The sequence below is a fragment of the Drosophila tropicalis genome, unplaced genomic scaffold, assembly GCF_018151085.1.
Source record: "Drosophila tropicalis isolate 14030-0801.00 unplaced genomic scaffold, ASM1815108v1 contig_859, whole genome shotgun sequence".
Lineage (NCBI taxonomy): Eukaryota > Metazoa > Arthropoda > Insecta > Diptera > Drosophilidae > Drosophila > Drosophila tropicalis.
Genome location: NW_027173353.1, coordinates 3,319,299 through 3,338,441, shown reverse-complemented (window position 1 = coordinate 3,338,441; position 19,143 = coordinate 3,319,299). Strand labels below are relative to the sequence as shown.

At 38.6% G+C, this 19,143-nt stretch overlaps 3 protein-coding genes across 5 annotated transcripts in view; 2 read left to right on the top strand and 1 right to left on the bottom strand.

Moving 5' to 3' along the window:
* Positions 1-19,143, top strand: part of PH4alphaPV (prolyl-4-hydroxylase-alpha PV) — a 161,451-nt gene that overhangs the window by 44,635 nt on the left and 97,673 nt on the right. The gene's annotated exons all lie outside the window — the stretch shown is intronic.
* On the top strand, positions 987-1,559 carry Npc2h (Niemann-Pick type C-2h). Its single transcript, XM_068297162.1, has one exon. It carries the CDS (start codon positions 1,022-1,024, stop codon positions 1,490-1,492), a length of 471 nt encoding a protein of 156 aa, XP_068153263.1. The 5' UTR covers positions 987-1,021; the 3' UTR covers positions 1,493-1,559.
* On the bottom strand, positions 2,124-3,141 carry LOC137582853 (adenylate kinase 2). Its single transcript, XM_068297579.1, has one exon. The coding sequence runs from the start codon at positions 3,030-3,032 to the stop codon at positions 2,160-2,162; it is 873 nt and encodes a 290-aa protein (XP_068153680.1). The 5' UTR covers positions 3,033-3,141; the 3' UTR covers positions 2,124-2,159.

The window sequence follows — 19,143 nt, the reverse complement described above, 5'->3', positions numbered from 1 at the left end:
ATAGTTTTTCCATTTTAGTCTGAACAGATACAAAAGCAGGAGATCTGGAATGAAAATCAGAACTTTAGTTTTGATTGAAATAAAGGCTTGACTTGTTAGTCGTCAAGCTGTACTTGGGATGAATAATAGCTACTTATTGATCATTTTTTACTTATTGTAGGGTATCAAATGGTGAGTCCTTTTAAATCAAGAGTATATTCTGTTTGTTGTTGTACTTGGTTGACTCTGTTTTGTCAAATTTATTGTATGTAGATGTTGTTTTTTTTTCTTATTTTGTTGATTGTTGACATGCATGCCCACAAATGAGCCATGCAATTGTCGGTATTGACAGCAAGTCAATAGTCAAGAAGTGCAGCATACGGAATGCTAGAGACACATCCACACGGCCAAATGGAGAACTTGTCGCGGGAATCGTCTCAAATTTCGAACGTGCGCGCTCTCATAGCCTGTGACTGACTGACAACTGTCGTGTCTGTCCCTGTGTGTGTCCTATTCTGTCTTTGTGTGCCTTTTTCGTATGTCATTCTCTTGACTCTATTTGCTGATAAGTGTGTCGAACTATATGGCATATGGCAAATTACACTATTCATCTAGGTTGGGGAGTAGAAACTCTAACCTCGCGCTCTGATTTTAAAATTATGTTAGATAGTGTTATGTCCTACCCAAATGCCAGTTTTGCCTGTCAACAAATTTTCAGTTTGGTCTAGTTTTCTAATTAATAGCTCCAGTTGGTGGCAATTAGTTCCTTACCTTGGTGATAATGTGTAGTCGTCAGATTTCACATAAAACCGAGCCTATGACAAGAGTCAAATGTCTGTCTAATCACACGATTGTCTTATGTCTGTCTTATCGCTTCAACGTGTCGTGTATTTCGTTTGCCTATCAGTGATCACAGTTCACAATGGTTCACCTAAGCGACCAACAGTGTGATAAGAATCGCTTTTCAAATTTAATCCCAACTTGGTTGAACATTTTTTCATCAGCATCTTAGTATTCCGCCTAAAGAGCTCAACTCATCATCATGTTTCGTTTCTGTGGCTCGCTATTAGTTCTCTCGATTGTGGTGGCCACCGTCTCATCGGAGGTGATTAATTACCATGTTTGTGCGGATAGTGCTGATGTCTGTAGTATTGATGAAGTGCGTGTGACTCCTTGTCCAGAGGCAGCTCAAAGGGCTGCATGTCACATACATCGTCGTCGTCCGGCCCAGATGAGTTTCGATTTCACACCCAAATTCGATGCCGACAATTTGGTAGCCACTTTGGGATGGGTTAAGAGCGAGACAATTGAACTGCCTCTAGTCACCTTGGAACGAGATGGCTGCAAATCTGCCACCTGTCCAGTGAGGAATGGTGTAAAGAATACCTATACAATTGATGTACCAATCGAGGCTAAATTTCCTCTCAGCTCGTATACCATTCGTTGGGCTCTCAAGGATCCAGTGAGCCAGAAGCGCTGCTGCTTTACCATTGACATCAAGGTGGTACGCTAACTTATGGCGACGAGTGTCGATGTCCCTCTATGCGAATCAAGCAATAAAATTATATTTCTGTTAACAATATTGTGCGTGGTTTTCTTCATTATTCTAAATTAAACTTATGGCCCACTGGGGAAATGGAAAGAGAGAAGACCAAATAGTCATCAACCTGCTTTGTTTTTCCTCGTATTTTTTGTGTATTTGGCTAATTTGTATTGGCCCAAAGACCGCCTCAGGGTGAAAAACAGAAAATAATAATAAAAAAAAAAAACTAAACTTTGATTGAACTTTTGGGTGCCATTAAAAATGTCGCTCCTCTCCATTCTCCAACCACCTCCTCCGCTTTTTTCCGTCGTACTTATCAGCGTCGTCAAACAATTAAAAATTGAGCACTTAAGTTTGTGGTCATAAAATCATTTGTTTTTTTTCTCTCTTTTCATTCTTTTTATTGTTTTTTTTCTCGGTGGTGGAAAATTCAAATAGCAATAATTTTAAATCACTTTTTCTTTTTCTGTTTACCTAAACGAAAAAATGTTTACGGTTCCCTTTTCTGGGGCCTGAAAGCTGATAAGCCCAACCCAAACCAAAACGAAACCGATGGAAGAGAAAAAAGAACCCACTTGAGTAAATAACAATAAACAAAAAGAATTATTGAACATATTTTTCCAAGTCCATCAATTTATTAGATTTGAGCTGGGGGCTGGCCATACTTGTAACCCAATACATACGGAGTTTTATTCAATTCGGACATTATTTCACACTTGACCTCCTCGAAACAACGTTTGGCATCAATGTAGATCACTTCACGACGATGGCTGAGATAGGAATCCAGGGCTGGCTCACTTTTGCAATACTGTTCCATCTGATGATCGATATAGGTTATATCAGACTGAGGACTTGGTGTATAGGAATTGGATATAATGCGCATTCTGGCCATGCGTTCATCGATTTGCAGGTAAATCAATCGATTAGGTGGCACACTGAAGCCATCGAAGAGTTCGCGAGCCTCACAACTATTATTTGGATAATTGTAGAGTATCCAGCCCCTGTGTAATGCATCTTCTTGAAGCAATCTACGCTGTATAAGATTTCCAATGGCCTGCGACCGGCCATAGACGCAATCCATTTCGATTGCCCTTTGCAATTGCTTGACATGTTCATTCTCCTGATCCTCTCCATTGATAGAGTGATAGGCTAATGCATCAGCATCGATAATAAGTAAATCCCAACGACGGCCCAGAACATGGGCAAGTGAACGACGACCTGAACCTGGACGTCCATGCAAAACTATGCGATGAAAGAAACTCCTGGGCAACTGATAGAAATCACCCGATACACCACGATGAAAAGCATCCAATGATTTGGTATAGATATCATGGCTTATGCGTCGCACATTCTCACCCAACCAGCGTCGTATATCATCTACTGGTTCGATAGAGATCTCAGCCAGCAAGCGACTCATCAACTCCATCAATTTGTGCTTTTCCACGTAGAACATAAATGCAGCGCCAAATTGCACCAATGGCAACTTGTCGAATTTGGTTGAAAAGGACATAATGGCTGATGAATTTAACACTTCTTATAGCCAATTGATTGAACAAATGTATACAAAATATATAAGTATTTTTCAGATACTATTGAATACGTATTTGAAAGCTATAGCTAGGATTTTTGATGAATTTTGAAATTGTAAGCAAATAGAATTAAATGAAATATAAAAAGTATATCCAATGAGGAAGATTTTTCAGTTAAAAAATTTATGAATTATTGTGCACTGGATTAACTTTTGATTTAGGGTATTGCTAAGTCGATGTTTTCCTATGCATAAAGTGAAAAGTTTTTGGTCTCCCTCCTGTCCTCCTGTGATATATTTTATGGCAACTTATTTTCGGCACTTTTGTTTGAGTTGCTTGAAGATTTTATTTACAAGGAAAAGCATTACCATTAGAGCAATTCTTTTTGTCGGAAGATTCACATTTATTGCGCATATTAATTACTTCCGTTACAATATTAGAAAATGGCGCATACATCCGGAGCTAAAGCTAAAGCATTTGCCAATGGCTAACTAAGAGAGAGAGAGAGAGAAAGAGGGCCATAATGGTTCGTTTTGGCCAAGGCAAATTGGCCTCATATGAGTGCAATTTTTGGGTGACAATATTTTGCAGCGAATTATGACAGCTCTTTTGTCTTAGCATCTGAATTTCAAAGTAAAATAGGAAGAAGAAAAAACCAAAAACTTGCTTAGCTAAGGAAAGGGGCAATGGAAAAGGGGTAGGGGATCATGGGGCACTATTGCTAACGGCCTGCAAAGTGTTGCCAAATGGCTGTCATACTTTATATTGTCTTATGAGCTGTTTTGCCTTGCCTTGTCTTGTCTTGCCTTTCATTGGCCAAGGGGTTTTGGGTTTGGGTTTGGGTCTGAACTGACTTAAGCAAAAATGCAAGCAATGTTTCACGAGCTGAGTGGGCGGGTAAGGAGAAATGCCTTGACTTGGCCATGTATACTTATTGCTAGTGGCTCTTGGCTGTTCCTTGGGTGGGTGGCTAATAAAAACTAACATAATATGAAAAATTGTTTCCTGTTGCTGTGCTGTGCTGTGCTGTGTGTTGTTACTTGCCAAAGACTTTGCCGCATATTGTTATGTCAAATATGCTGTTAATATCTTGCCCATACTAATATTGCTTAGTGCATTTGCATTTGGGTTTAGTGAGGTCGTACAGCTGCCGCTGTTCTCTTCAAACCATCTTTAAAACTGGACACTCTGGGTTCTTTCATTTTTTTTCCTTTCGATAACATAAATTGGAATTGTGGAGTATATGTGGTTGGATGAATGTGAATGCTTTTGGCTGTGGACTTTTCTCTCTGTACTTTTTTCTTTGGCCACAAAGCGTAACTTTTTTAATTAAAGTCAAAGCAATGGCAAAAGCGAAACGACATCAGCCGGCAGGCAGCCCATCATCTTGTTGTTTCTCCTCAGACTTCTACAGAAATATGCTAAATTACATTTCATCTTTATGGTCAACACAGTATTCACATACGAATCCTTTTTTTTTTTTTTGATTTCGTTTCATACATATTTTTTTCAAATTTTTTTTTCTTTAATCGCCAAAAATGTGGCACATGCCATCAACGCCACCAAAGTCTGACGCAGTTTTCCCTCTTCCTCGCGGGTTCTTTTTTTTCCTGCTTATCACAAGAAAAAAACGAGGCAAAAAACAACAACAACAACGAAAACATTTTGAGCTTTTGCGGTTTTTCTCTGTTACTCTGTGAAAAACTACGCGACTGATGGACAGGCAAACAGAGGCGCTGATTGAGTGAGCAACAGCGATGAGGAGAAAACGAGCACACATATTCACATGATAGGAGAAGAGCGACCGTTTCATTCAGCTTTAGCAGCTTCAACTAGAAGAAGAAAATTTCTGCATAGACTAGAAGATACTCAGGCTAATTATATAAAAAAATTACAAGAAATTATATGAAACTATAACCACTAACCATAGAACACATAGATGGGACAAACTCATGTTTTTTTGATTGCAAACGCTAGCCTAGTCATGGAACCCCAGAGAACTTCGGGAAAACCCGAACGCTCGTACTCTCAATGAGAGCGTAAAATGGGGGAGAGGGCCAAGCAGCTACGAAAATAATTTAGTGTAGCACAGACTACAGAACGATGAAGGCAGGCCTATGTCGCTTGTGATTTCGTTCTGTCTATGTATGTGTACACTCGTCGGTACATGCTCAGGCTTCGTAGTGTGTGTGTGACGTGAAGTTGTACAACATCGCATTTCAATAGCTTGCTCGACCAAAATTTTTAATTTTCGACAAAACAGCGACAATGCGAATAGGATATGCCCCTGTCGAAAGAATATCAAGAAATATTGGCCTCAGCTTCGTATGTATCCCGGTGGCTGTGCCGATAAAGTGCTCGCTTGGCGATCGGAATGTCCCTGGTTCGAATCCCAACTCGTACTCATTAAAAAGGTTTTTCTTTGCCTATTTTTTTATTTATATAAAAATATTTAAAAAAAAAAAAAAAAAACAAAATAAAAAAAAAAATAGACAAAAAAACCTTCGTCAACGATAATCGAGAGTTTATTTCTATTTTGTTTTTTCCCTTTTGTTTATTTTTATTTTTTTATTTTTATATAAATAAAAAAATAGGCAAAGAAAAACCTTTTTAACGAGTACGAGTTGGGATTCGAACCAGGGACATTCCGATCGCCAAGCGAGCACTTTATCGGCACAGCCACCGGGATACATACGAAGCTGAGGCCAATATTTCTTGATATTCTTTCGACAGGGGCATATCCTATTCGCATTGTCGCTGTTTTGTCGAAAATTAAAAATTTTGGTCGAGCAAGCTATTGAAATGCGATGTTGTACAACTTCACGTCACACACACACTACGAAGCCTGAGCATGTACCGACGAGTGTACACATACATAGACAGAACGAAATCACAAGCGACATAGGCCTGCCTTCATCATTCTGTAGTCTGTGCTACACTAAATTATTTTCGTAGCTGCTTGGCCCTCTCCCCATTTTACGCTCTCATTGAGAGTACGAGCGTTCGGGTTTTCCCGAAGTTCTCTGGGGTTCCATGACTAGGCTAGCGTTTGCAATCAAAAAAACATGAGTTTGTCCCATCTATGTGTTCTATGGTTAGTGCTATAACTTAAAGAAGCCTTGAGCCTAGAATTGAAGTTACCTCTTTAAAGGTTTTCACAATTTTCATCGTTTCTTTGCATCTTTACTTACTTATTTTGAATTGGGCTATAAAAATTGTTGATTTATATATTAATGGGATTTTGTTTTAAAACTTAAGAAATCAAACTAACCATAAGTGAATTTCTAATTGATAGAAATTTCATCAAATATAATATAGCATTTATATTAAAACATGAAAAACTTATTGTTGAAAAGGTCGAATAGTGTTTTTAAATGGTTTGATATTTTCAACTAATTGAATAAATGGACTTTAATTTTCTCCAAAGTTTTTCTTTACTAAATTTAGAATACTGTTAGTTAAAGGCAATTGAAATTTGTTCAATTTCAGAGTGAAATTTTTAAAAGAAATTTAAGTTTCTATTAAGTTTTCTTTATAACTTGCATTACAATGAACCTTTCCATGTCAAATTCAAGTCAGTTTTTTCATTAATTTAATGTTTAAGGAGTAGTTACTTTAAAAGTTTAAAAGGTTATTAAAATATACCCTGTATAAAGAAAACCTGTAAATTTCAGGAACTAATTAATGTTGTAAGCTTTGCCGTGCAAAGAAATATGTACTCAGAATTATGTAAGACTTCAAAATTTAGTTATTTCTCTAGAACGAAAACACTTTTTATAGCCAGATTAAATAAGACCTCCCATTTATGTATGTCTAAGAATTTCGTCATATATACCCCAATAGGTACTTTGCTTGAGTTTGGATTTTTAAGGGGGCATGTCTCCGCCGAGCTGGAGCTTATTTCGATAAGTGAAATTTGTGTAAAGTAACGGGCAGTGCATGGCACCGCTCATCCATCCAGTGACTTGTAGGCTGCTATTCCGTTTGGCATCTAGCCGAGATTGGTCTATGCATATTGCGCACTTCAATTGTGCTCTTTAAAGTTTACCGACTCATCATCTCTTTTGCTATCGCCCCGGCAGTACAGTCTGTGTTACTTGCAGTCAGCGTGGCGACGAGGCAGTTACAAAGATCGTCTGACTTACATATGTATGTACTTACATTAGCTGGACGACCCTTAGTGGTCGTTTTTGGTTTATCACAAAGTTCTTGTATGTAGTATGCCGCTTATCTTGTTGCATTTCCGTTATGTGAGGGCGGAAGTAAGCAAGTAACATGAAATGAAACGTATACTTACGTGTTGAGAATCCAAATTGTTATCAATTTCACAATTGCAAAGAGTTTATCAGTAAATGAACAATGAGAAACCACAAAACAATCAACAATTAAAAACCCTGTTTTTATCAACAGTCATTTTGGAGTAAAGTGATAGGAAAATGGGGAAACAATATACGCAACCACAAATCAACAACCAACAAGCAGAATGAGGTGGCATCCACACCTCAACGAATTCTGAATGCCGACAATTTGCCATTTTTGCCTGCCAATATTTTTTGTCAATTTTTTCTGCTCTCGTTTGTTTTTTGTTTGTGCCTACAATTATGCAGCAATTGAAAAATTACTACGTGTACAACAATTTTTTCCACTTTTCTACCAGTTCACCCTTTGATTTTGTTACGTTTTTTTCGAATGACTGCGATTTGTTGAGGGGCTTAAAAATTTGTCACCACGCAACAGAGAAAAAAAAAAGCCAAACAGGAGGAAAACAACACATGACAAACGCCAAATGAAGCACAAATTTAATTACGCAATTTTATTGGATTAACATGCACAACCTGGTCAATGGACGAGCCAAATGGGTAGGTAGCTGGTGTGGCTGGTGTGGGGGAAGGCAAACAAATTTAAATATGCCGCACACATATGTGTCGACTCCGATCTTCCAGTTCCAGCCAGCAGTGTCTAGTCGCGTAGGTGAGCCGTAAATTTACGCGCCATTGTCTGTGAGGTTGTGTCTGTCTATGTGTGTTGTTGACGCCAATGTTGCAAGCTGGACCAATCCCCAATCCACTGTTCCCCCCCGTTTCTACATGTGTTGGGCAGCATCGTTATCTTTCCTTTTTTGGCCTTTTCACTTATGCAAACGGAACATTTGAAAAAATATGTTGGCAGGATAAACAGAATGGCAACAAAGTGCAGCTGATGCCCCAAACGATGGCCAGGACTGCATAAAGACTCGAAGAGGACTGCAGGACTTGTGAATTCCAGACACTCAACTTCAGTTGCTCTGACATTTTAATGAGCATGCAAGCGTGCAAAACCTGGAAAATACTTTTCCCTGTCCCTCACATCTGGCAAGGCTCCTATCTGTATATCCTTGTTAAATTCATTAGTAAATTTGTTGTTGCACCTTCAGCGAAATGGCAAAAACGGGGAATGAGAATGGAGGTCATGGTGGGGTAAATAGGCACATGTCTGTTTGCCCTGATGTTGCCACAGCACACGAAATTAAAACCCCATGCCAAACAACATGACCCCACCACCATCATCATCATCACCGTCGTCGTCGTCATCATGAGCCATCTCTTTCCTCTGCCACACAGAACAGCAGCAACATGACATGATACCGATACTAAACTGACACTTTGACATGGTCTTAACCCTAAAAACGCTTTGTTGGCTTTATTGGTGTCGGTTGCCGCCGTGTTTGCTCTCTCTCTGTGTGTGTGTGCGTGTGTGAGGCGTAGAGGGTGTCCACAGGTTATAGCCATGCGTGTATTTGTCCTCCACCACCCCCCATCGAAACATGCCATGCCATGGAAAAAGGTATCCACTTGATTTTTGCACTAATTTACGTGGATTAAGCGCTTTAGCCCATGGCCCATGTGACCTGGGTATTAAGTTTAAATACCTTTTAATTGACAATTTGTGTTTGGCATTTGATGCCTGATATTGTTTATTTATTGTACACATGGACTTACTATCAGGATATTGTGGGCTTCGCCAATTTGTTATTTGGCAACTCATTCAACTTTAATTGAGATCAAATTTGTTCAGACTTGTGTGTGTGTGGTCCTCCGATTCTTAATGATTTTGGATGCAGGAATTTAGAGTCTCTCGCTTGGCAAAGCGAAACAATAAACAATATTAATTCATTTCAACATTATTTGAGACAAAATCTCTTTAATTGTAGCAAATTCGTTAGTATTCTTTAAGAAAAGGTTAATTTGCCTAATTAGTATAGGTATAAAATAAAGTTTAATAGGCACAAAGTTTAATCCTGCACTCTTAAGAAAGATTTTAAAAGCTTATAAAACCAATCTTCTTCATCTTAAAACCTTAAGAAAGTTAGAATGAAATCCTTTTTGAATATCCCTCATTAATCCCTCATTTCCCCCTCCAGACACTTTTTTTCGAAAGGTTTTCGATCAATAAAAGTTTCGATATCAGTTTAGAAAAGTTAAGAATTTTCGTTGGGGGCTTGTGTCTAAGAAAATTTGGATATTTCGAGGCTCCCACTCTGCGATTATCCATACGCCTCGTGTACCCGCCGATGGTTTAGCCCCTTAAGGATATAAATCACAGATCGCAATATAACTGATAATTATCAGCTTATTAACACGGCTAAGTCTTAACTAGGCTTTGATCCCTGACTTTATGTTTTGACTACTTTTTGATATATTAAATATATATTTATTCAATATTATTTTTTATTTTTCTTTTTCTTTCTCACCTGTTGACTTAAAATAGACAACAAAGTTTAATTTTATGCATTAAAGAATGTTAAACTTATTTTCGTATTATTGTTGAAATTAGTTCACTGAAAGTTCTTCAATTTAAAACTTGTGATTTTTTTCTTCTTCTTATCGACTTTATCTGTCTTACCCACAATTCGATTGAGATGCGTTTTTGTAGCTGCAGGTGAAGTTTAACTTCATTTATATGCAGTGAAAACTTTTAATTTTCGCTAACAATCGACATCGATCTCAGCTATTGGATTTACAAGTTCTCTTCCTCGAGCCAAAAACCTCAACAAGCTGAAAAGTCCTTCACACACACACAGCGAAAAAAACGTGCTAAAATCAGCGATTTTTTTTTATGTAGCCGTCTTGCAAAGTTTTCAACCAAAAGTTGGCCAAATTGATTTGGAGGCGTGGTCAGTCAGCCGCTTAAGCCGCCGCCCGGTGCAACAAAGAGTCGCCGTCGTCTAATTGAACCCAACAGATATTTTCAATTAGCAGCAAAACATTTGTGTGCTAAAAAAAAGTTTTATTTAATTTTTTTTTTTTCTTCTCTGTCTCTTGTATTCTGCTTCTTTCATGGCACCTTGAGCCAAAAATTCCTGCGGGCCAAACACGTCTGGACACTGGCGGCCAATAAAAAAGGCACCTTACCGCCATTTAGAGTATGAGAACTTTGTCCGTTTTTTTTTTTTGTGCTAAAAGCGAGCAAAAACTTTTTAATACCATTAAAAAGAAGAAAAAAATTAAAAAAAACGAAAGACGCTAAAAGTTTTCGTGTCTAGAAAAAAAGGTGGAAAAGAAAAGCTTCAAAGGAAAATTCAATTCTTAAAAAAAAGGACCTAGTAATGTAAGTTTAAAGCAAAATTTGTAGACAGCGTTCATAAATCAATTTTCACAATATTTTTACTGCGTCAGTTTATGCGTGGTGCGTACGTAAATTTAATTGATAAAAGTGTCGCACAAAATGCAAATGCAAATTGCGAGGCGTGCCCCAAAAATGACTACAAAATTTCGAAAATCTACAACTTGAGATAACAGAGATATAGGGAAAGAGCGAGTTGAGAGCGAGAGAGAGAGAGAGAGAGAGAGAGAGAGAGAGGTTCAAACAAACTAATTCAAAAGTGACCAGAGTGTCCTGACTACTGTCCTATTGTTGGTTGTCGTTCGTGTCCTGTGCGGTCCTGTGCATGCCACAAAGTATGCAACACAAATCAGCGCACAATGGCCATAGTCCATGGCCCATGGTCCACATGTCCATGGACTGTGTTTGCATTTTGGACGACGTAACAGACACCACACATCGAGTGAGCCGGATGCAACTCGAATAACGCATTTCAATAATTCTAATTAATTTATTAACCTTTATCAGGAGCGATAAATTTTGTGCTGCCGACCGAAAGCAACTGAGGGAGAGTTCGAGTTTCAGGAGCAAGAAGGACAGTGCAAAATGTGTTTGCCTATGGCAATCTGTGAACTCTTCACTGATGCTTTACTTAGCAGAAAGTACATATGAAACATCCAAAAAAAAAAACAGAAACCCTCACCACATCGAGTGTTGGATTTTCTCTGTCGTTTTTTTTTTGCTTTGTTTTGTGGAAATGGCCTTTCAGATGCACATCAGGCGATAAGTTTTCGGCCCTCATTCTCAGCCATAAATGAAATGAAAAACTTTGGTTAAGGGAACCAAGGCAAAACCAAGTCATTGACTAGGACTAGGCGTTGATTTTAAAATGAACCCATTGATAAGGCTAAGAAAAGCAAAGAACACACAAAAAATCATAGAAGAAAAAAAAAACGCTGAGGTGGCAAAATCAAGTAAAAAGAAACAGAAAACGACTTGCAGTTACCCATTAGTTTGTCGAGCAATGAAATACAGTGCTTAGTATATCCTTTTTTAAAGTTAATACATTTATTTAAACTTAAATTAGATATGTTAAATATTTAAATATAAGTAGATATATATTCTTCTGTTTTAAGTCCAGAAAAACTTAAAAATTAGTTTCTTTAGGTATCCAAATAATAAATTTCTCATATAAAGGTCGAAATCTAAACAGATATATCTCATTTATTTATATAAATATCTAATAATTAGTAATCTAATAGTTCAGTAAACTAATCAAGTGTAGTGCTAATATACCCAATTGATACTCAATTGAATGGGTATTTGAGAACGTTTGCCTTGTTCTTTGTTTTATTTTATTACAAATCCCAAATGACTTTTGTTTCTGTCGCCTGTCCTGCTACTTTGGTCGACTGAAAGTGTTAAAATTTATTGACGCATTTAGATCAAAACTAAAAATTGTCTTCCATTTGCGCGGCAAATTTCTGTTTAAGATATTCTTTGCCTTTGCCTTTTTTGTGCTTTGCTGATTCAACAAATTTGTTACTTGCTATACCCGAAGCTGATTGTGTTTTGTTGCTTTCGTTTTTTAAGATGAAAATCCCTTAAATTGTGTGCTGAGAAGACCATGTTTGGTGGTGCGGTGTGGTGTGGTGTGTGGGGGAGGTGGTTACCAATTCTCCACTGTTTAGCTGTGTGTGTCCTAGCCAGCGGGCAAAACAATGTGGACGAAAGTCGAAAAGATAGGGAAAGATACCTTTAATGCATTTTACTCATATTGAAAAGCACTTAAATGGGCACGAAACATGGATGGAGGAAGGAGTCTGCGAGGGGTGTATGGCGGGGTTGCAAAAATATGAAAATCATAAAAACCGAACGTTTACTCTGAAGAGGAGAAGGTGGATGAGAAGGAGAAAAGGGAAGGTTGCTTATTTTATTATTATTTTACAGGGAATTATCTCATTTGAGTGAAGTTGCCCTTCCCCTTCGCCTCCTCTGCTCTCCTGGTTGCTGTGTGTCTGTGTAATGTGTGCGTAATAACATAATATCCTTAAGATATTTTAATATTGCCTGCCGCTGCATATTGAACTGTGGCAAGCATCCTTCGCCCTATCCTGGCCGCATTTCAACATATTTGGCTTTGCCTCTGTTTTGGCTACATCTCGACGGATCGACTCAGTTTGCTGGGTCTCTGGCGATGTTTGTACAGTGCCAGCTTCAGCTCCATCTCCATCTCCATCTCTGGCTCATGTTTTGCCTTTTCTTTTGCTTCCTCTCTTCGTTGGTGCCTTTTAACAATACCTTTGTGCATCGTAAAATAATTGCCGCGGGGCATGTAATCTTCTTTGGGGAGCATGCAATTTCCATTTCCTACTGCTTACAATTTCCCCGCTTCCCTCCCTCCCTTCCACACACCCCTCTATATGTATGTCTTTCTAAACTTGTTGGTTATGAATCGAAAAGGTTTTTCTTTTTCATATAAATGAAACTATAATGAAGAAAGATTGTCTCATATCTGCAATCGAATAGTGTACTTTTGATTTTCAACACAAAACCCAAAAAGAAACAATTAATGTTACCCCTGGCAGATGGAAAAGTAATTTATTAAATGTAGTTCTGGCTAATTGTCATGCTATCGACAACGTCTTATCGGATGAAACAACAACAAAACAATTTGGCCCAAAAATTTATGCAACACATAAACGAGCTGAGAATGCCCCCAAAGGCCGTACACACGATGGCCAGATAACGTAGTCCAAGCCAGAGCATATTAAGTCAAAAATGTTGTTGCCACACAATCACACACACACACACACACACACACATACAGACTTACACACTCTTGGACTATTAAAATGCTAGCATTTGCAAGTTTATTTTGAGACTCGGATGTACATAGTTGGAGAGTCCGGAGAGATAATGTATTGACAGGCAGAGAGCGAAAAGGAGGTAAACGGAAATCTAGACATGGCCATTAATGAACGGGACCAATGTCACTACTGTCCATTTTTGCCTCCCTAGTTCCAACCATACCAATTGACAATGTCCAGGACCTTACAGTTGGAGTCCATTAAAAAGGACTAAATGGCAATTAAACATTTGAGCTTGGGCAGTAGAAGACACAAGTAGAATGGCACAACGTGGTAGGTAGATAGGAAGGGGGCGTCTATTTCCATCCCACTGTACGTCCTTGTGTCCGTGTCCGTGTGGTGGGCAGCAATTAAGGCTCCCTTTGCACTTTTGTCCAAGGACACTTGGCAATTAAGCCCACAGAAAGTTGGCACTGTCCGCACACAGAATCCCTTAGCGCAAATTTTTGTTAGAACTTTCGACCTTATCCTTTTTACCTATCTCTTGCGCTCGCTAGGCTAACGAAAAACTTAAATGAGTTTGTTGTCTGCGGACTCAAAGTCCTGAGAGCCATTTAAATGAGCTGCTGCTGCAGCAAGTTTGATTGGCTAGCCGCTTCACTGGCTAGGCAAAAGATTTATCTGACAGCTGAACATAAATCCCAATACCTACATACATACATAGGAGTCATAGCTCAACGAGATAGGGCAAATCCCCGAATGATGCTCGTAAAAATGTTTCAAATACCAGAAATGCAACAAAAACACCCGCACCCAGCAATGAGATTGAGCAAGAGTGAGGGAAGGTTAGGAGGGGTAAGAGAAGACAAGAGCGTCTTCGATATGCTCGTTGAAAATAATTTATTGCAATGACTTGACACTCATTGCCAGTTAGAGTTAGGATGTGTGACACTTGCCACACGCATTTAAAAATAAATATCCACACACACTCGCACACACACACTTGGCACACTTAGCCTAACACACAAGATAAATTGCGCAAAATAGAAAAATGTTCTAATTAAAATTATGCACAAATATTTTGGAATGTTTGATTTTTTCTTTTTCTTGTTCGTTTCCTTTCCTTTTTGGTTCTTGTGTCTTGGCGTCTTATTGATGTTCAGCGTGCCAATTAAAATTGATTGGAAAATTCCTGAAATTCCTGGCAGCACGTGGGCGTTTGCTTGTTGTCGTATGGCAGATGTTAATATCCTTTGCCAAGATTAGCATACACACGAGTATCTATGTATACAAGTAGATATTGTAACGTATGTAAATGGCCATTTGAAGTTTACGCTTCACTGGTTAGGATTTATAAATTTAAAACCCCATTTGGCCAAATCAATTAACACTTCTGTTAAGTAAGCCATAAAAATGCAACATTCTAAACTATCATCGAATGAATGAATGAAAGTGTAGAGGAAAATTCAGGCAGATGTCTAAATACTGGCATTTAACCCTCATTGTTGCTAATGTGGCAAATAAAACGGTCACCTTAATGGATTTCTCTTACGCGGTCTAACTTCAAATTGGACAGAAGGTGACGTCGTGTCCATGCTTCTGCATGCTGTGCCATTGATTGTCCTTGAATTGTCGACGTTCGCCACTTAATCCAATCGCGCACATGTTGAGCTCTAACAATGCCTTCTTCCTCTCGATAGGACGGGGTTGCATTGGTGTACCTTAAGCGGCTTTCACCTTGACGCACCACCGCCACCACCACCACCATCCGACATTCAGTCGGCTTGATTTTAGCACTAGAGAGGGTGGTGGACTGAAGGTACACCAAGCCAACTGTTGTGAAAATTTAGTACGTGTATTTTTGTGTTTTCCAGGACTTATCACACACACGCACGACCGCATCACCTTTTGGCTACTACAGGGTGTTGACTTCAGTCTCAGCTCTGACGCATTATGATGTATTAGGATGAAAATTAAAAGCACTGCTCTCCCCCTCTTGCTCTTGCTTTTGCTCTCGTCAACCCTGAGATCAGGTTGCCATTAATGAAGTCTTTGTTATACATAGTTTGCCATTCCAGACCTAATTAATCCCATCGAGCCAGAAAGAGAACGCATCAGACGATGGCTTGGCTTGGCAACATCTGCTGGTTGTACATTTTCTCGGCCTGTCTGTTGACTGACATTAACTAAAGACCGCCACTTGACGCAAATTGTGTAAAAATTATTTCCCCAAAAATGTGCCACAACCGAATACAGCCCCCGCTCAAAACCAAAATGCAACATCATTCAGCTGTCAAAATCATTAAGAAATGTGAAATCGCTTAAATATGGCCGTTGCCGAATCTTTAAAGATTTTGGGGTTTCAAAAACAAAAAAAGGGGCAATTCTGTGTAAACTTAGCTTTTGTTTCGGCGCCGAAGAGTTGAAAACACATGTGAAAACTTCAGATGGGGGCCAAGTCACATGGCAAAAATCAAGTAATATTTGTTGAAGTTCTCTGATTATTAACTTGAACTTATCTACTCGACTGTGGAATACCTTGTGAATGTTATTCTAATAGCTCATATTTGTCCTCTGGTTTGTAAGTAGTCACTCTAAGTCTCAATTGATTATATAAAGAAGATATGGGATTGATTCTGCTGCCGTTTCCAGCTTAACTTGAGCAAATTTGTTGTTCCTTTCCCCTGCTCTTGCCTGATTGTGTTCTCTAAATTTCAATTTACCTATTTTTACCAAGCTTCAAATATTAAAATGAAGCTATGCACCCTTGCCACCATTTCATCGGTTGCAAGGTATAAAAAAAAATTCTTAAAAATAAATGAATGCCCATCATTTCAATTCAATGGCTTTGTCTTCTTCTCTCTCTCACACTTATTTGCACTTGCCACACGTTTGGCAGTGCAAAACATTTTTATTACAAATTCGTGAGTTTTGCTGTAAATAACAGCTCCACGACTCGCTAACTCTTGTTTTGATGGCCATAAGTATCCAGATGAGGGAGCTAAATAGGACAAAGTGAGAAAGCGAGAGAGATAGAGACTAGTTTTTCAATATTATGCATGAAATGGCACACGAGGGGTAATGGTAATAAAAATACCCGAGCATACCAAAAACTGGCCCCTCACACGAAACATGAAAGATGTTCAAATGATTTCCTGACAATAAGATGGAGCCGGAGACTGGCAGCTGCCTTTCGTGGTGTATCGTGTGCCATTCGACACGCCCACAATGCTTGATTGTCTTAAACACTCATACCCGTACTCATTTACTCACACTCATCGTGAAATGAGTTTAAGAGGAGAATTCAAATTTCGGTGCGTTCATTGAAATATGAACGATGAGTTTGGCGATAAAACTCTGCTCCATGGCATAGAGCAGAGCCGGGAAACAATTTTCATATAAAGTACCTTTTGTTGGCATTTTAATGGTTCGCTTTATGGAAGGATTAAGCACATAAACTTGTCAATAACTCGAGTGCCAGTGCCTGAGTGTATGTATGTCGTACCAACAACTCATAAAGAAACGGACTCTTAATAATGTCACCGCACCAGAACGTTTTGACTAACAAATATATGTACATGAAGAGGCAAACGATTTTATTTATGAGCTTGACATAAAATTGTTGCCGCATATGTTGAGTACGCCCGTCGAAGACTTTAACTGAATCGAGCATAGGGTGAACTTATTAAAAACAACAACAATAACTAAAGATATTATTGATATGCGAAAAGAAAATGGAGATAATGGTTTGGATGGGTCTGAACGATAACTAAATATATAAGTTATATTCAACATACCAATAAATGAAAGTAGGTAACAAAATACTTAATAGTTTAGTATGTACTTACTATACTAAACTCTACTATAGTCATAATAGGAATTCCGATTAACGTGGAATCGATCCTTAGCTTACTTTCCTTCTTTCCAATAAGCAAGGCAAATGGGGAATTATTATTAAATGTGGAATATGAATAGGTGCATTTAATTAAAGTATTTGTAATGCCTTTGAATGCGATTCACATACACTTGCACCTCTTGATACGTTCCTCCTTCCAAAGGAAACAGGATAGAAATAAGTCGTTTAAGACATTTATTGAACAAACTACATCAAAACCTATTCGCTATTGATTAGTATTATTGTTTTAGAAAAGAAAAAATATGTTTAATTGCTTATTTTGGTTGTTTGTATCGTTATGGACTTCTCTATCCCCTTGGGTAAATTTCTATCTCCTCCTAGAAAATGGTTTCCTAGCTTTCTTCCAAGAATAAGTCCTTTACAGACAGATTCAGCTTTAAATGCATTGCTTATTGTTTTTGATATCAAATTCAATGTAACTTTTTTAAGACTTTTTACTCACATTATGAAGATATTAAGACAAAATGGCAGGTGCTCTCAAGATGGGTATATGTATATTTGGGATCTTACACAGCTCGTTTCTAAGTCAACAGTTAGTCCTTGTTTAAATAAATTGCAATTGTTTTGTATTTTGATACCATTTTAAATTAACTCAATTAACATTGTAAACCCTTGAGTTAATATTTTTGACCCACATATTGTATATTTTGATTTTGCCATTCTCTTTCTGCTCTTTCTTCTTCTATTTCCAATACTTCACTTAGCTCATTTCAACTTGCCACTGGCCTCGTCATTTGCCCTTGCACTTATATTTAATGAAAAAATGAACACAAGAAGGAAAAAATGAAAAAAACGAGCATTATTATTAAATTATATTTTACCTCGAGCTTTCTCCAACCTCGTCGAACTTCGCCCACTTGCCATCACCCATTCCACTCCTTTTAGCCATGACATAAACATAAACTTTGCGCTTTTGTGCCAACAACATTGTCGACTCCTGCCGGCCAAAGTAATGTATCCTGGCCGCCGGCTAAGTGCCGCACAACAAAAAACACCTTTAATATTTTCATTATGAAGTCATTCAGCGCGATTATTAACGCGTGACCCCCAAGGCGCTGCACAGCGTCCAGGACAAGAGAGAGCGAGAGAGAGTCCACCCTAATGAACAACAACAAACACTTGAGATGCCGAGACTTTGTCGAGTTTCCTCCGCGTCTGAGGTAAATTACAATTTTGCTTAGAAGTGGTAACCGCCCTCCAGGAGGGTACGGATCCGGATCTGAGTCCGGTTTTCTGGCCAAAGTGCAGCTGTACCTAATAATCATAATAATTGCGCCATGGGCGTCGACATTGCCGTCAACTTTTCCAGACGCCATCCGCCAACAACAATTGCTTATAAAGTGCGTGTGACACATTAACGGGAAAAATAGAGAAGAAGGACAACAAAAAAAAAAAAAAGACGAGGAAAGGCAAAAAAAAAAGGCAAATAAAACTTAGCATCAGTGGGCGAACTTCAAAAGAAATAAAAAGAAAATGAAAGAAAAGGCAAAGAAAAGTCCTTTAATGCCGTGAATTTTACGCGGGATTTCTATAAAGTGCAACTGCCCAACGAGCGAGAGTGAGTGGGGAGGGGACAAAAGGTGGTGGGGGTCAACTGCGGTTTGTGCGACGTAAATTGAAAAAATGTTCGTGCGTAAATTGGCTCTGCCGAACAGAGTATGGGCATAGAGATTTCCCATTTATGGAAAGAGAATCCCCATGCCCACCTCATGTATACGTGTCCATGTCCGGGTCAGAGTCGCGGGGTGGCCACTTTTTCAAATTGAATTTTTCTTCCACTTTTTC

Coding starts and splice junctions, on each gene's coding strand:
- LOC137582853 (XM_068297579.1), bottom strand. CDS start 3,032: ATGTCCTTTTCAACCAAATTCGACAAGTTGCCATTGGTGCAATTTGGC.
- Npc2h (XM_068297162.1), top strand. CDS start 1,022: ATGTTTCGTTTCTGTGGCTCGCTATTAGTTCTCTCGATTGTGGTGGCC.